The 12,956-nt window shown below is 47.1% G+C and overlaps 2 protein-coding genes across 3 annotated transcripts; both read left to right on the plus strand.

The window, feature by feature from the left end:
- The first annotated feature begins 388 nt into the window (after positions 1-388).
- LOC119137949 (synaptopodin 2-like protein) lies at positions 389-7,750 on the plus strand. The gene is made up of 4 exons (XM_037277519.1): positions 389-680; positions 1,873-2,258; positions 2,441-2,808; positions 4,671-7,750. Exons 1-4 carry the CDS (start codon positions 579-581, stop codon positions 6,995-6,997), a joined length of 3,183 nt encoding a protein of 1,060 aa, XP_037133414.1. The 5' UTR covers positions 389-578; the 3' UTR covers positions 6,998-7,750.
- A 1,251-nt stretch (positions 7,751-9,001) lies between these two features.
- LOC119137950 (myozenin-1-like) lies at positions 9,002-12,831 on the plus strand. Of its 2 annotated transcripts, none has more exons than XM_037277521.1 (6): positions 9,002-9,152; positions 10,295-10,381; positions 11,314-11,480; positions 11,542-11,611; positions 11,725-11,905; positions 12,340-12,831. In XM_037277521.1, the coding sequence occupies exons 2-6, from the start codon at positions 10,297-10,299 to the stop codon at positions 12,572-12,574; spliced, it is 738 nt and encodes a 245-aa protein (XP_037133416.1). In that variant the 5' UTR covers positions 9,002-9,152; positions 10,295-10,296; the 3' UTR covers positions 12,575-12,831. The 2 variants fall into 2 exon arrangements, with proteins under 2 accessions (XP_037133416.1, XP_037133417.1); XM_037277522.1 differs by having other exon boundaries at positions 11,545-11,611.
- Positions 12,832-12,956: the final 125 nt, after the last annotated feature.

Raw genomic sequence — 12,956 nt, forward strand, 5'->3', positions numbered from 1 at the left:
AACAGTTTTTTTCACTGTAATTAAGTAATTTTTCAGGTACTTTTTTTGCGCATTTATTTGTCTGAAAACATTTTTACCTTTATTACTGACCAACAAACCTATCGTTTCGCAAATAGCCATGTTCCTTTTGTGAGAGTGAAATAAAGTCAACTGCATTAATGACAACATATTCATGGTCCTATTCAAGAAAACAGTTTGACGGCATCATCTAAGATAGCCCAAAAGACAATACACCCAGAGAAATTTTAGACCCACCCATACCCAGGCCCACTCTTGCTGAGCCCCCCCACAAAGTATGAGTGTGTGTGTGCGTGGGCGGGGAGGGTTATTTCTGGATGGTGTACGAGCAAGCATCCCCTCAGAGAATGACATGGCATGTGTTGAATAGAAGGGTGTGATGAAGGCACACACACTTGCATAGACACACAGACAGACAGACACACACACGCTGCTTACCCTCCAACGACGCATTCCCGTGGAAGCAGATGCAAGTCAGCAAGGCCCCAACGCCTGTCGTTCCTCGCAAAGTGTGAGCAAGCGAAGACCCTCGCACCCACACAAGAAGACCTGGAGCAGGGATGGTGGAGGAGGAGAGCGTGGTCTCCCTTTCTGGGGGCGTCCCGTGGGGCTTCAGGCTCCAGGGAGGAAGGGAGCAGCAGAAGCCTCTGCAGGTGGCAAAGGTATGGCACAGGCATCCATTTTAGATGTACGCTACTAATTATTTGCAAGTAAATTTCAACTGGGAGTGACAAATAGCTTGAAGGCTCTTTTAGAATAATTTTTAGAAGAAATATTAATGCCAGCAAAAAAAATGTCTTTCATTGCTTGAATCTCCAAAAACTCAGGTGACCCTAAGGAACCGATCTATTAACATATCAGTAATTATTTTTTTCAGATTGTTCAGTTGCTTACAAGCTTTGTTGTTTTAATGAGGGAGTTTTTTTGCAGCATTGAGAACAATATAATAAGTAGTAGGAAAGATCGAGAAACATGACTGGTTCTCTTTATTTTTAATCCTCTGGCTATGTTCTCTAGGTCCAAGGGTGTTTATTTACCATTTTATCAAAATAGCATCCGCCCTCAATCCGACGCCCTGTATAGACACACTGTTAATGCGACTAGGACCAATGTCTCAAAGAGACTGAAAAATTAATCATGAAGTGCTACTCAACACAACTCAATATCTTATTATAGTGATGCTCACTGTGGTGATTCGTTTGTGGGTCACAAAACAGTGTGTGTGGCACACGTTGGTTATGGACTCTAGTTTCAAACTGAGCCACGTACAGTGGTAGCTGTTCGACCTTAGATTGTGAACGTGCTTTGGATTTCGTGCATTCCATGCTAGTCTGAAAATGAGGTTGAATCATCTCAATGCCTTTTGGGTTCTCTGCAATAAGGACATTTGGATTGTGACCTTGCTCCCGCCCTGACGCTAAGCGTGCATCCAGCTGTTGATGTGTGTGTGTGTGGGGGGGTGGGCATACCTCAGATAAGCCTGGTCGGGGAATGATGGGTCACAGAGCTGCAGGATAAGAATAGCCTCTTTAAGAGGAGTTGGAAGCCAGTCATGGAAAAAGGCCTCCTGTTCACACACACAAAGATAGACACATCATGCACACACATCACACAGCACAGCACATATACATGTTCGTGTATTTTACTCATGTTACTTTCTACATTTCCTTTTGATTTCTCCCAAATAGGCTTTATTCTGGGTATGCGGGCGACATATGGTTGAATGACAGGCATGCCCCTCTCTGGGCTTTACGGATGATGCAGCTGTCCATTATGCTCACATGTGCTGCGTGCCAATAGATTGTGAGTGTGGGTGTAAAATTGCAAACATTCGAGATGCAGTTGTTCTTGCAGGTACGCCGTCGCAGCAAAGCATGCAGGGCGGGGTTGAAGGAGCACGACGAGCTGGTTGCCATCGGCGACCACCCGTGCGCTGACCTCAGCCACGCCCAGGCCATGATCCTCATCGATACCCAGAATGCTACGCTGCACCTGAGGGTCAAAAGGTCCGCATCGTACCCGGCTTGCTGCTCACCTCCGCTTCTCTCTGTGAGTTCCTCCATCGAACCCAGCGGTGTGACCTCGCCGCCGGACAGCGAGGCCTACTACGGAGAGACGGATAGCGATGCCGACACGCGCTTGCAAGCGCACCGCCGCCAGCGCCGCACATCTCCTCACGCCCGCTCACCCGCCCGTTACGACAACCGCGGGGAAGAAGAGGAGACATCTGAGATGAGTGGGTAAGGAAGAAAGGACAGTAGGATCACAGTCAAAGTCAATTCAAAAAATATATTCCGATAAAATCATGCTTATTAAAATGGTGCACAGCATTCAAGCTTTTTAACATTTCCCGCTTTGTGAGAACATTATTTTGGAGGATTAATTGCATTTCCATTCCTGATTTGCCCTTTTGACCTTTAAGCTATGAGAGTGCTAACGAAGCTGGGGGACCAATGCAGGGCCAGTGGCACGGTGTCCCACATAAGGACTTCATCTACCAGCCCCCGCAGCTGGGGTGGACCACCCCAACCTCTAGCGTCACCCCGCACTCACTCACCCCAACTCCGGAGCGGGCCCTGGCGGAGACTGAGGGCGAAGGAGACAGCGGTTTCCAGGACGCGGGGGCCTCCGTGGGTCTCGCCGCCTGCCCACCTTTGGTGTCTCCCAAGCGGGCCAAGGAGGCCCTGATGCTGGGGTCTGGGAGTCAGCTGGTACCCATGGTGGGACCCCAGCAGGGGCCCGTGAGCGAGGAGCTCACCGCTACCTACATGGACAAAGCTCGGCAAGCCAGTGAGTAAATAAAATGCCAACTCAATCAACTGTTTTTTTTCAGACGAGCAGTGACAAAACAACAAATGTTTCCTGACTGCCCTCCAGTGGCCATTCACTGCAGTTACCGCATGACGTCAAGGTCTATTCCAGGCCTGAGTGATTTTGTAGTACTATGCTAAGCCTTATTTACATAAATATATTTATAGAACCACACCCCGATGCCATATGAATGCACATACTCTCCATGATCATAAATATGTATCATCTTGTTTACATTTGGGATGTTTAGGTTTACAATGAGTGGGATAAACCTCATCTTAGGCAGTCATGTTGTGATAGTTGATAGATGTGACTTCATGTGTCATAAAACGCCGAATATATATGACGTAAGTAGGGGTAAAATATCGCGCGAGGCGTTCAGGGACACGCCGTTTCTCGTGTTACACATTACACATTCAGCAGTGGGAGACAGCCTGTCTTTGATAGTAAGTGACTAGTATTTAAATTAAGCAATGAAACAAACGAGGCCTTTTAAAATCCAAATTATGGCTCACATATTTGAGTTAACCATGCAAAACATTTTGGCACACCTCTCCCGGCGTACTGTATTATTCCCATTTGCACGCATGCCCAATGATGACATGGCTCCCTAAATATTTCCGGGTGAGGGGGTCTCCTGGTTCTATGTGTGTGACAGGTGTTTAATGCTGGTCAGGCAGACAAGAATAGTGGCTTGACATCATTCGTGGCTTTGGGTGGCGGGACGGAGACAACAAAAGGTCTTTAACACCGAGAGAGGGAGCAGCCACTAAGTGTCTCAGGGTAGCACAGTGCGTGAATGTGTATGTGTGTGAGCGCTGTAGGAGGTCCCGGGGGAGGTTAAACATACACACACATAAAGTTAGTCTTGAAAAATGAGGGACCCGACATCTCATTCAGCACTTGGACACACAAGCCGACACAAAGGTAAGCCAAAAACGATCGATCAATATTTATGAAATCAAAAGTTTCATGTTGCATTATTTTGATTTAGAAGCTATCACAGGTTTTATTTAATATTTGTATTTAGAGCTTTAGGGATACATCCCAAAATAGAATTAAACCAGCATATTGTTTAAATAACAGCCCATGCATAATTTTGTTGCTGTTCAATTAAAAGCATATACGTTGCTCTAAATTTTGTGATTTAAACAATACATATACATTATTTATGTTCAATAAAAAAGAAATTTAATTTTGCGACTAATATTTTTCTCTTATAGTTTTGTAAATTTCTATTCATATTATTTCAAGACCAATTCTTTCAGAATAGTAACCATACAATTTGGTGTTTCTGTTTTCATCCTTGTAAAAATTCAGATCAGGAGGAAAAAAATTCAAAAAACTAATTGGGCAGTGACAATATTTAATTTTTTTGTGTTTAAATTACTATCTATTGTATTATTTTGTTTGTAATCCACGTGAAACTAGCAAAATGTTATCATAGTTTTAAATAGTGTCGGACTCAACAGGGTTACATTCTGTACACAGGGGACAAAACAGAATGGAGTCTGTGATCTAACCATCCTGGACTGTGTGGCTCATCGTTGGAGAGCAGCAGGAATTCTTTTTTGTAAATCCTAAATACATATGGCTGTCTGTCACCGCTAAGCTTCCCTGTCACCGTTCAGAACCAGGAAGCCGGATTAGGGATGGGCGTGTACTAATACCAGGTATCGGTATCAGGCCGATACGACTTTATTTTAAGGTATCGGGGACTGGGGGCAGCTTCCGATACCAGCCACCAATACTGCAATACAATAACAGTGCTACCACAATAGTACTTGTGACTTTTGTAACTACTTTTGCCTGTCCTGACCTTTTACTTTGTTCTTACACAGAGCTGCAGCGTGGGGAGAGTTTGGTGGAGAAGCAGGTTAAAGAAGCTCGCACCAAATGCCGCTCTATTGCCTCGCTGCTGACTGATGCGCCCAATCCAAACTCCAAGGGGGTGCTTATGTTCAAGAAGCGGCGGCAAAGAGCCAAGAAGTACACGCTGACCTGCTTTGGCAAGGCTGAGGACGACCAAGGGGGTGAGAGCACGGAAGGGGAGACGGAAGAGGAAGGCGGGAGCTCCATCCAGAGCTCCGAAGTGGACGAGGAGGGTTTCTCAGCCTCGTTTGACCCCACGTGGGATAGCGGATATTTAGACCTGCTGGACAGGAGAAGTGCCGCCTGCCCGTCTGCCACTGTCAATCACAGCCCGGGGTTCGATAACTTGACCTTTGTGGCACCTGTCAGTCAAATTCCAAGCTTGGAGGTGTTCGACCTGGAGACCATGAAGCAACCGGACACGGCTATGTCTTCAGCTCCAAACGTACCTCTTGTTAATGGGGGTCCAGTTGCCATAAGCCGGGCCAGTGTTACATTAAGCCCCCCTTTGACACCCCCGCTTATTCAAAACGGCACACATGTCAATCTCAGTCCAAGTCCAAACCTTGACCACCAATTAAGTCCCGCTGGTCTCAATCGGACGGCTCGCCCCTTCACCTCCGGTCCGGCGACGCCCGGCTCGTCCGTGACCTCTGTGATGTTCCGCCCTCCACAGCCCAAACCGGCAGCAGCCGTCTCCATGGTGACCATCACGCCTACTCACTACCCAGCAGTGGATGGGAGGAGAGCGGTGTCCAGCGCTTCACTCTATATCCCGCCTCGCAACAATGGCGTTGCACCCTCGGCCCTCTCCCCTCCTTCGTCTATGTGTCCATCTGGCCTCGTCACTCCTCATGATTCCCCAATCCACGCTGCTCAACCCTTCTCCCCTACGCAGCCATTTCACTCCCCTCCTTCCTTTCAAACGCCTCCCACCTCTGCACTGTCTCCAACTTCCCCGGTTCAAGTGTCCACGGTTCCCCCCACTCAACTTTCCTCAGCGGCCCATCCCTGCATCCCAGCTGCCAAGAATACAGGATCAACCCCTCAAATCTCAGCCTCTGATTCACTGGCTACTCGCGAGCAGCGCATCTCGGTGCCAGCTGCTCGCACTGGCATCCTGCATAACGCCCGCGGTCGCAGCAACAACAAGCCAATGTTCAGTGCCATTCGAAGCAAAGAAGTGTCTCCCAACCCTGCCTTGATGTCCATGGTGCAAAACATGGATGACCGCTTTGTGAGAACAGCGGGCGTGGAGTCAGCTGTTGTAACAGGTGGTGAGGCCGGCCACGAGTCCGGACCTGAGGAGGACTGGATGCGGCTGGGGGCAGAGGCTTGCAACTTTATGCAGGCTCAGCGGAGACCCAGACCGCCCCCTGTGGCTCCAAAACCGACCACCCCTCAGACACCTCAACTGGGAGGGAAAGGGGCTCAACTGTTTGCCCGCCGACAGAATCGGATGGACCGCTATGTTGTTGAACGGAGTCCCTCCGCTGCCCCGGTCTCTCCTTCCCAGACCAGGGAGCCTTCACCCACACCGTCACTCCCAGCCACCTGGAAGTACTCTTCCAACATCCGTGCCCCTCCTCCCATCAGCTACAATCCTCTTCTGTCACCCTCGTGCCCTCTCAAAGCCCAAAAGAAGGTGGAGGTGACAAAGTCAGGACCAGCTGGATCCAAAGGGAAGAAAGGCACCAAAAAGCAGGTGGATGTCATGAATCACCAGCCCTACCAGCTTAACTCGTCTCTGTTTACCTACGGGGGTCCACCGGATGTGTCTGCCAGTCAGCAGCAGAGTGGTGGTCCTCAGAAAACGGCACGAGTGTATGAGGTGAAACGCTTCTCCACACCCCCTCCGAAGGCCACCAGCCCTGCCCTGAAGGTGATCGTACCTCGATCAGCCACGACTCTCGGAGAACCACTGTGGTGTTCCGACGTCGCCTCCCCGCCACCCCAAATCCCCTGTCAAACTCAAACGCCTCCCACCACCTACCAATCTCAGTGGTCCCCAGGGCCTCTGTCCCCTCCACCTCCCCCTGCCCCCACAGCTCCCCTCCCTCAGCTCCCCACCTTTGCATCACCTCCAAATGCAGTCCAGTCCCCCATGTTCTCCTATCCCCAGCAAGCTGACAGGCAGTTTAAAAGCGCCCCAGATCTGAGCCCTCTTGGACCCCCTGGCACGACCCGGCAGACATCTACTGGCAGCCAGTACACCAGGGTTCCCAGACCCAGATTCAGCACTTCCAACCTGGGCCTACAGCCTTGCGTGTGGCGCCCCGGCTCCACCGCGCACTGAGCTCACACATTCTAGTCTGGATTGAATATAAACCATTTTATTTTAAAATGGAGTCCACATGTTTTGAGTTTGGTAACAGTTGTTCTGTGGAGACGTGTTTGATCTAAGAAGCAATTTTGACTGGCAACAAGGTAGAAAATATGATCCACTTTCTTTCTGGCACACTTTGGCATCTTGATGCCGTTTGTTGAAATTTAAAGACAACATGGTGGTTTTGCAAATGTACCAGAGATGAGATTAAAAGATGAGCAGATTTGAAAGTCAATGTAAAGATGTTGAATAAAGTGTGGAGGATGTGGGAAGGAGATTTTGAGTTTATTTCAGGAGAATTTTAGTTGAGGATCAGAAGGTGGATGAAATACGATAAGATCCAATGAAGTCTAATGAACTTCATGTTGTAGCAACATTCAAAGTAGAAGCACCAAGTAGTCATACCTTTTGCACATTGCTTGTAATTATCCAAACACATGCTATGTTATTTTCTTTCTAATGTTATGAAGTATTGATATGATAGCTTTGGTTTCTGTTAAAGGTGAGTCACCAAGTTTTGAAACTGGGACTATCCTGGCTAAAATGTATGAAAACGACTGAACGTGACTTACTCCCACCTCTGTCTTCTGTAGTGTTTTCCATAAATGTCACACAAAAAGCGCTAATTGCACCTATGTGGAACAAGAGGCGGACAATGTGTCTTTTTTGTTTCTTGTCCACCGAGACAAGGCGGCTAAATAAAAATAGACATGACTCACCTCAGCTGTCACTCTTTTTTTTTTCCTGTTACCTACGTCATCGGCCCCTTTTACACCGGATCTGTCATCAATCCTCTTCATCTCTTTATTTATTTCTCACGTAATAGGCGCAAACTTAATTTGACAGCACAGTTTTAATTGTACTGTACTTTAATGCCTATTAATTTGGGGGCCTTGAGGGTTTTTTCCGATCACCACCACACGGGGGCAGTGTAAGATTGTTCAAGCTCACTGCTATATGTTTAGACACAACAAACTGATTGCCGCCTTTGGCACAGAAGCTTGGACTCACTGTTTATTGGGGCCAATCACAGAAGAGAGAAAATATTTTTATCATACACAAGGGTGTCCAATTCACACCAAAACATGAGTCGCAAAAATCAATAGAAAACCTATGCTGTGAATGGAGAACCTGGATTTGCTAGACGAATGGATGGCAGTTATGAAAGCTGTGAGTTTTCATCATCGGGTGAGAGCACGTTTGATGATTCCCCCACTAAAAGATGAAATTCGCCTTGGAGTGTTATAAAAGAAGTTAAAACGTAGCTGGCCTACATTTTACTGGATGGTCTCAAAGTTGTGAAAGCCAAGCAGACCAGTGAAAAAAAAAAGGGGATGCAACCTTTGACCCTTGACTGGGATCAGGTGACTTTGGGGCTAAGTTTGGCTCCTAGTTTTTGCCACCGCATGGTTGGCACCAAAATGGGCTGAAATTAAACATGTCAAGGGACCGGCTGGCTTCTTGAACCACTTTTTTTTTTTTTTTTAAGCGCTACGCTCTTCCCTATTAAATCACGGCTCACTGCCTTGCGCACAATCGGCCATTTCACCTATTTTTGGAGCCGTTAATCTGCGGCTATTTGGCACGGTGTTAAACTCTTAATTCTGATGGCTTTTTCGCGCCGTGGTTGAGAACAAAGGGGTGAGGGGGCTCATCTTGTCCAGACGCTTGCCTCTGTCCTCACGCAACTGTTTTCATGTCATTGATTTGTTTAAATAAATATTAAAGGGATATCGTACGTGCAATTTGTCATTTGCGTCTTGAGCAGTAGAACTTTTGGAACTTTCTAGAAGTGCCAGTAGATTTTTTTTTAATATATAGCACACGTGATCATTTTGATCAAGTCAAATCTGACGACAGGCTTCCATTGGCGTTTCCTTGAGTGAGACCATTGGTCATCAGTAACCTGCTTCTGAACTTGAAACAACACACCCACCACCCTGGGTGACCCCACCCCTCTTTCACACCATCCACAGGACACATGTCCACAGCTAAAGAGCGACCCTTCCGATAAGGTTTCACTCTGTCCAGTGGCAGCGCAAGACTCGAACAATCCAGTCAACCTGGAAGTGGGGAAAACCTCACGGGACTTGAGACTTCCCGTGTTTTACATCAAAGTTCTTAGGTAAGACGTACGTGTTTGTATGTGTGGGCGACAGAGGCCTTGAGCGCTGATCTGGCACTGATGCAATTGGAGCTGTTGAATAATTCAAGAGCCAGTTTAAGTTCAAGGACTTGTTTACAGTCAGATGCATTTGATTTGTGTGGTCAGCAAATTTTGGCAAGGCCTTGAAAGAGACAACCCCACCGCGACCAATTTCGTCTCATATGCGGTTTATGTATTCGGGAATAAGGAAATGACCGATGCTCAGGTATGTTTCAAAAGACACCAAACGTAGGCCAATAGTAGAACTTTTAGAGATTGGAGTGTACTCATACCAGTGAAAATATACGTTTCCATGGCTGACTTTATGCCACCCCAGCTGTCCCCTTCCAAGAATTATCTCAGAGCTAAAACAGGTATCTGGGTGGGCGGGTGTTAAGTGCGGTGGAAGGGTTATGTGGTAACAAGACCTCTCCTCACTCCTCGCACCTCGCTCAAAGCAGAATATTACTGAAAAGCAAAAAAAAGCGGTCATTATGGTGTGTTCGTCTTAACGCACACGAACAAGTAGCTGAATCGCAGGCTTGGGAAATGGCTTCAATTACAGAGGATGAAACGCAATTACATTAAGCGGTCTCCCTGTGGACGAGACCCCTTCTACCGCTAACAGGGACTCACCTCCAGTCGTACGTACGTAATTGCTTTCGACCGACAACCCTACCCGCGACATAATCATGGCGGAGTTGGCAACAAGTTGTGTAACATTATCATCAACAATCTGCTGTTATATTTATTAACGCTGTAGCCACATTCCAGTCTTAATTGGATCACATTTCACTAGCACCACGTTGCTAATTCTGTCATGACACCCCCTCTCCCTTGATTTACCTCCAGCCCCAATCGCAAAAACGCAAGTCAACATTTAACCAATAATAATTGCTGATATTCTTAGTGTTGTTTTACGTCTCCTTGTTGCTGGTGACAAATGGCCTTCCAAAAGAGTCAAGCCCACTATTTACTTCCCTGTGTCTCTCTAATTGCTTTAAATGCTTGTCTCCAAATGAGTCTAGCTTTAAGAAGAGGATGAATGAGTGCACGCAGGCAAAACAACACGCTTAAAGACTTTCAAGTCAACTCTTGTCTTTTTTTGTGTGCTTCCTCAGCCATGTCGCTGACAATTGCAGCCTCCTCCAACAAGAGGAAGAAGGCCAATAAGATTATCACGGACTTGACCAACATCAGCCAGAATGGTAAATATCTTTCTGTAATATATTTTTTGTGTCATTTTGTTTTGTTTTGGTGGCATGTAATGTATCTAACATCAAATACGTACTTTGGTTGTGATCTGCTGTTTCTTTACGTCTTCTCATTGTCATCACATCTGCGCCAACACGACACTTGTGTGTTTTCGCTCATGCGGCGGCTTATCCCGCTTTATCCTCGTATTTTGCTCCAGCTAATGCCCACTCATCCATCCATCATCTCTTGTCACTGCAAGGCCTTTCACCCCCCCCCCCACCGCCTCCATCCTGTCCGTCTCTCTGAAACCCCCTAAACAAAACCCCCTACCTCCACCCGTCTGTCCATTTTCCTCACAGTCAGCAGTCAAGCTCCGCTTTCACATTCTTCTGAATTAACGCTCAAATCAATATCCCCATGGGAGAGTTCACTTTGCTCAGCAGCCTCAATTATTCTCTCTCTCACCTCACACACACACAGACACACACACACACTCAATAGACACCCACTTGCACAGGTCTGATTTACGAGCCCCCCGGCGAACGGCTCTCCGCAGCATTGCAATGCCAACTCCCCGTTTTGTAGGAAGCGGAAAAATCCATCATATCCCTTGGAGAGAGAGAGAGTGGCGGCGTGGTTCAGGATTTCCCACTGTCCAAGCATGAAAACCAAACCATGACATCCCCTCCCCAACCTTCTGATTACTTTGACCTACTGATTCTTAGTGTTCCCCCCGGTATCACAACTCCACATCCCCTAACGTCATTCGACAGGTTTTTGTCATAATTCAGTCAGAACAAGGCAGATGAATTTACAGCGAAAAATGGCTTCTAAAATTATGTCATCCTAGTTTTGTGCTCAGGCCAAGACAATAAAAGTGTTCCTTTGGCGCCATCTTACGTGATGATAAAGAGATTGGTTGTGTTTCTCTGCTGAATGTCAGATGACGAGTCTGACCCCGAGGCTTCCGAGCTGAACCTGGGCACCAAGATCAAGACTCCGAAAGACGTGATGCTGGAGGAGCTCTCGCTGCTTACTAACAAGGGCTCCAAGATGTTCCGCAAAAGGCAGCAGCGGGTCGACAAGTTCATCACGACCAACGAGAACATGGTGGGAGAAAAGCATCCAGTTGTTGGCAGGCTGGGACTAAATGTTCTTTTCTGTATTCCAGCAGAACCTGCAGAACCTTCTGATGTCACCTCCCCCTGTCCCGCCAAAGCCTGAGATGCCAAAGCAAGATGGTGAGGCTACATGGACTGCTTTTCATGGACTGACCAATAAATCGTTTTTTTTCGATAAGCTTTGAGAAAACATATTTTTTTCTCAGTCCATTTGTCTTATCGCTCGTCCTCAGCGGTTCCTGAAGATGAGGCCAAGGAATCCGAGAAGGAGAGGAGGAGGAGGGAGTATGTTCGCACCTATGTGTCGCCATGGGAACGAGCCATGAAGGGCAATCAGGAACTGATGGAAACCATGAGAGCCAGTATGCCTGGACCTGGCAGGCTCCAGTTTCCTCAGTACAAGAGCTTTAACAGGTACATCCCAAAATAACTAGTCATTGTTTACATTGCCGCCAATTTGTACGCGTTGCTAAGACGACAGAGAGAAAAGCTTTTTTGTCGGTGCAGCGCAAACACACCTGTAATGAGGTTTCCCACCGAGACAACAAGTACGGCCCAGACGTGATTAACTCAAACCTAATGTGATCCCTTGATCTTCTCCTAAGGCTCTTAATGGTGGATGCGGGTGAGAACCACGCTGTGGCATTAGGAATCGCAGCAGGCGTACAATGACATTTAAAGGACAGGAGGTGGACAAAAGTATTGGGACAAAACTGCTCATTGATTAATTAGACTTAGACTTAACTTTTTTGCTCCCTCAAATGGAAATCTGAACACATCTTTGTCCTTTATGTGAAATAAATACCGTATATAATAGTATCATAATAAAGAAGTTCTTTTCGCGACAGGACTGCGCTGCCCTTTGACGGCGCGGAAAAGCGCTACAAGTTGATGCCGTTCAAGCTGCCCGACCTCGGCGCCGACCTCGATGAACTTGAGCCGCTGACCTTCCTACAGGCCGACATCCGCTTGCGACCCTCGTTCAACCGCACGCCCATCGGCTGGGTGTGCAGTGACGACAACACGCACATCCACATGGACCTGGACGCCATCCCCTTTGACGGAGAGAGTGACGATCTCTGAACTTACACATTTGTCTATATCAAACAGAATAGCGCCATTTTCTGTTTAATGCATGGGAATGAAACGTGACTACTCAATGCTATTTTTCTTAAAAAAAAAAAGAAAAAGAATTGTGGAGTGTTTTTGGTGGGGGCAATCTGAGAGGAAAAATAAAACATTATTGGCGGCCCCTGTGGTGAACTCTGCCGAGCCTACCCCACACTGGTCAACACATTTATTTGAAAATAAAAATAGAAATCCCCTGCCACTGTCTAGAATGTTTATCTGTGTGTGCGCAGTGACATTTTTCTGCCTTAGTCGAAAAAAGGTTGAGACTGTGCCTAAGATAATCACCCACCGGCATTATTAAATGACAGGCCAGCAAATGGTGATGGAAACAGGA

This window comes from Syngnathus acus, chromosome 19 (assembly GCF_901709675.1).
Source record: "Syngnathus acus chromosome 19, fSynAcu1.2, whole genome shotgun sequence".
Classification (NCBI taxonomy): domain Eukaryota; kingdom Metazoa; phylum Chordata; class Actinopteri; order Syngnathiformes; family Syngnathidae; genus Syngnathus; species Syngnathus acus.

Excerpts from the sequence above, each read along its gene's own strand:
- LOC119137949 (XM_037277519.1), top strand. The coding sequence starts at position 579 with ATGGTGGAGGAGGAGAGCGTGGTCTCCCTTTCTGGGGGCGTCCCGTGG. Across the intron at positions 681-1,872 it reads AGCCTCTGCAGGTGGCAAAG|GTACGCCGTCGCAGCAAAGC; the intron begins GTATGGCACAGG and ends TTGTTCTTGCAG. Across the intron at positions 2,259-2,440 it reads GAGACATCTGAGATGAGTGG|CTATGAGAGTGCTAACGAAG; the intron begins GTAAGGAAGAAA and ends TTGACCTTTAAG.
- LOC119137950 (XM_037277521.1), top strand. The coding sequence starts at position 10,297 with ATGTCGCTGACAATTGCAGCCTCCTCCAACAAGAGGAAGAAGGCCAAT. Across the intron at positions 11,481-11,541 it reads TCACGACCAACGAGAACATG|CAGAACCTGCAGAACCTTCT; the intron begins GTGGGAGAAAAG and ends TCTGTATTCCAG. Across the intron at positions 11,906-12,339 it reads CAGTACAAGAGCTTTAACAG|GACTGCGCTGCCCTTTGACG; the intron begins GTACATCCCAAA and ends TTTTCGCGACAG.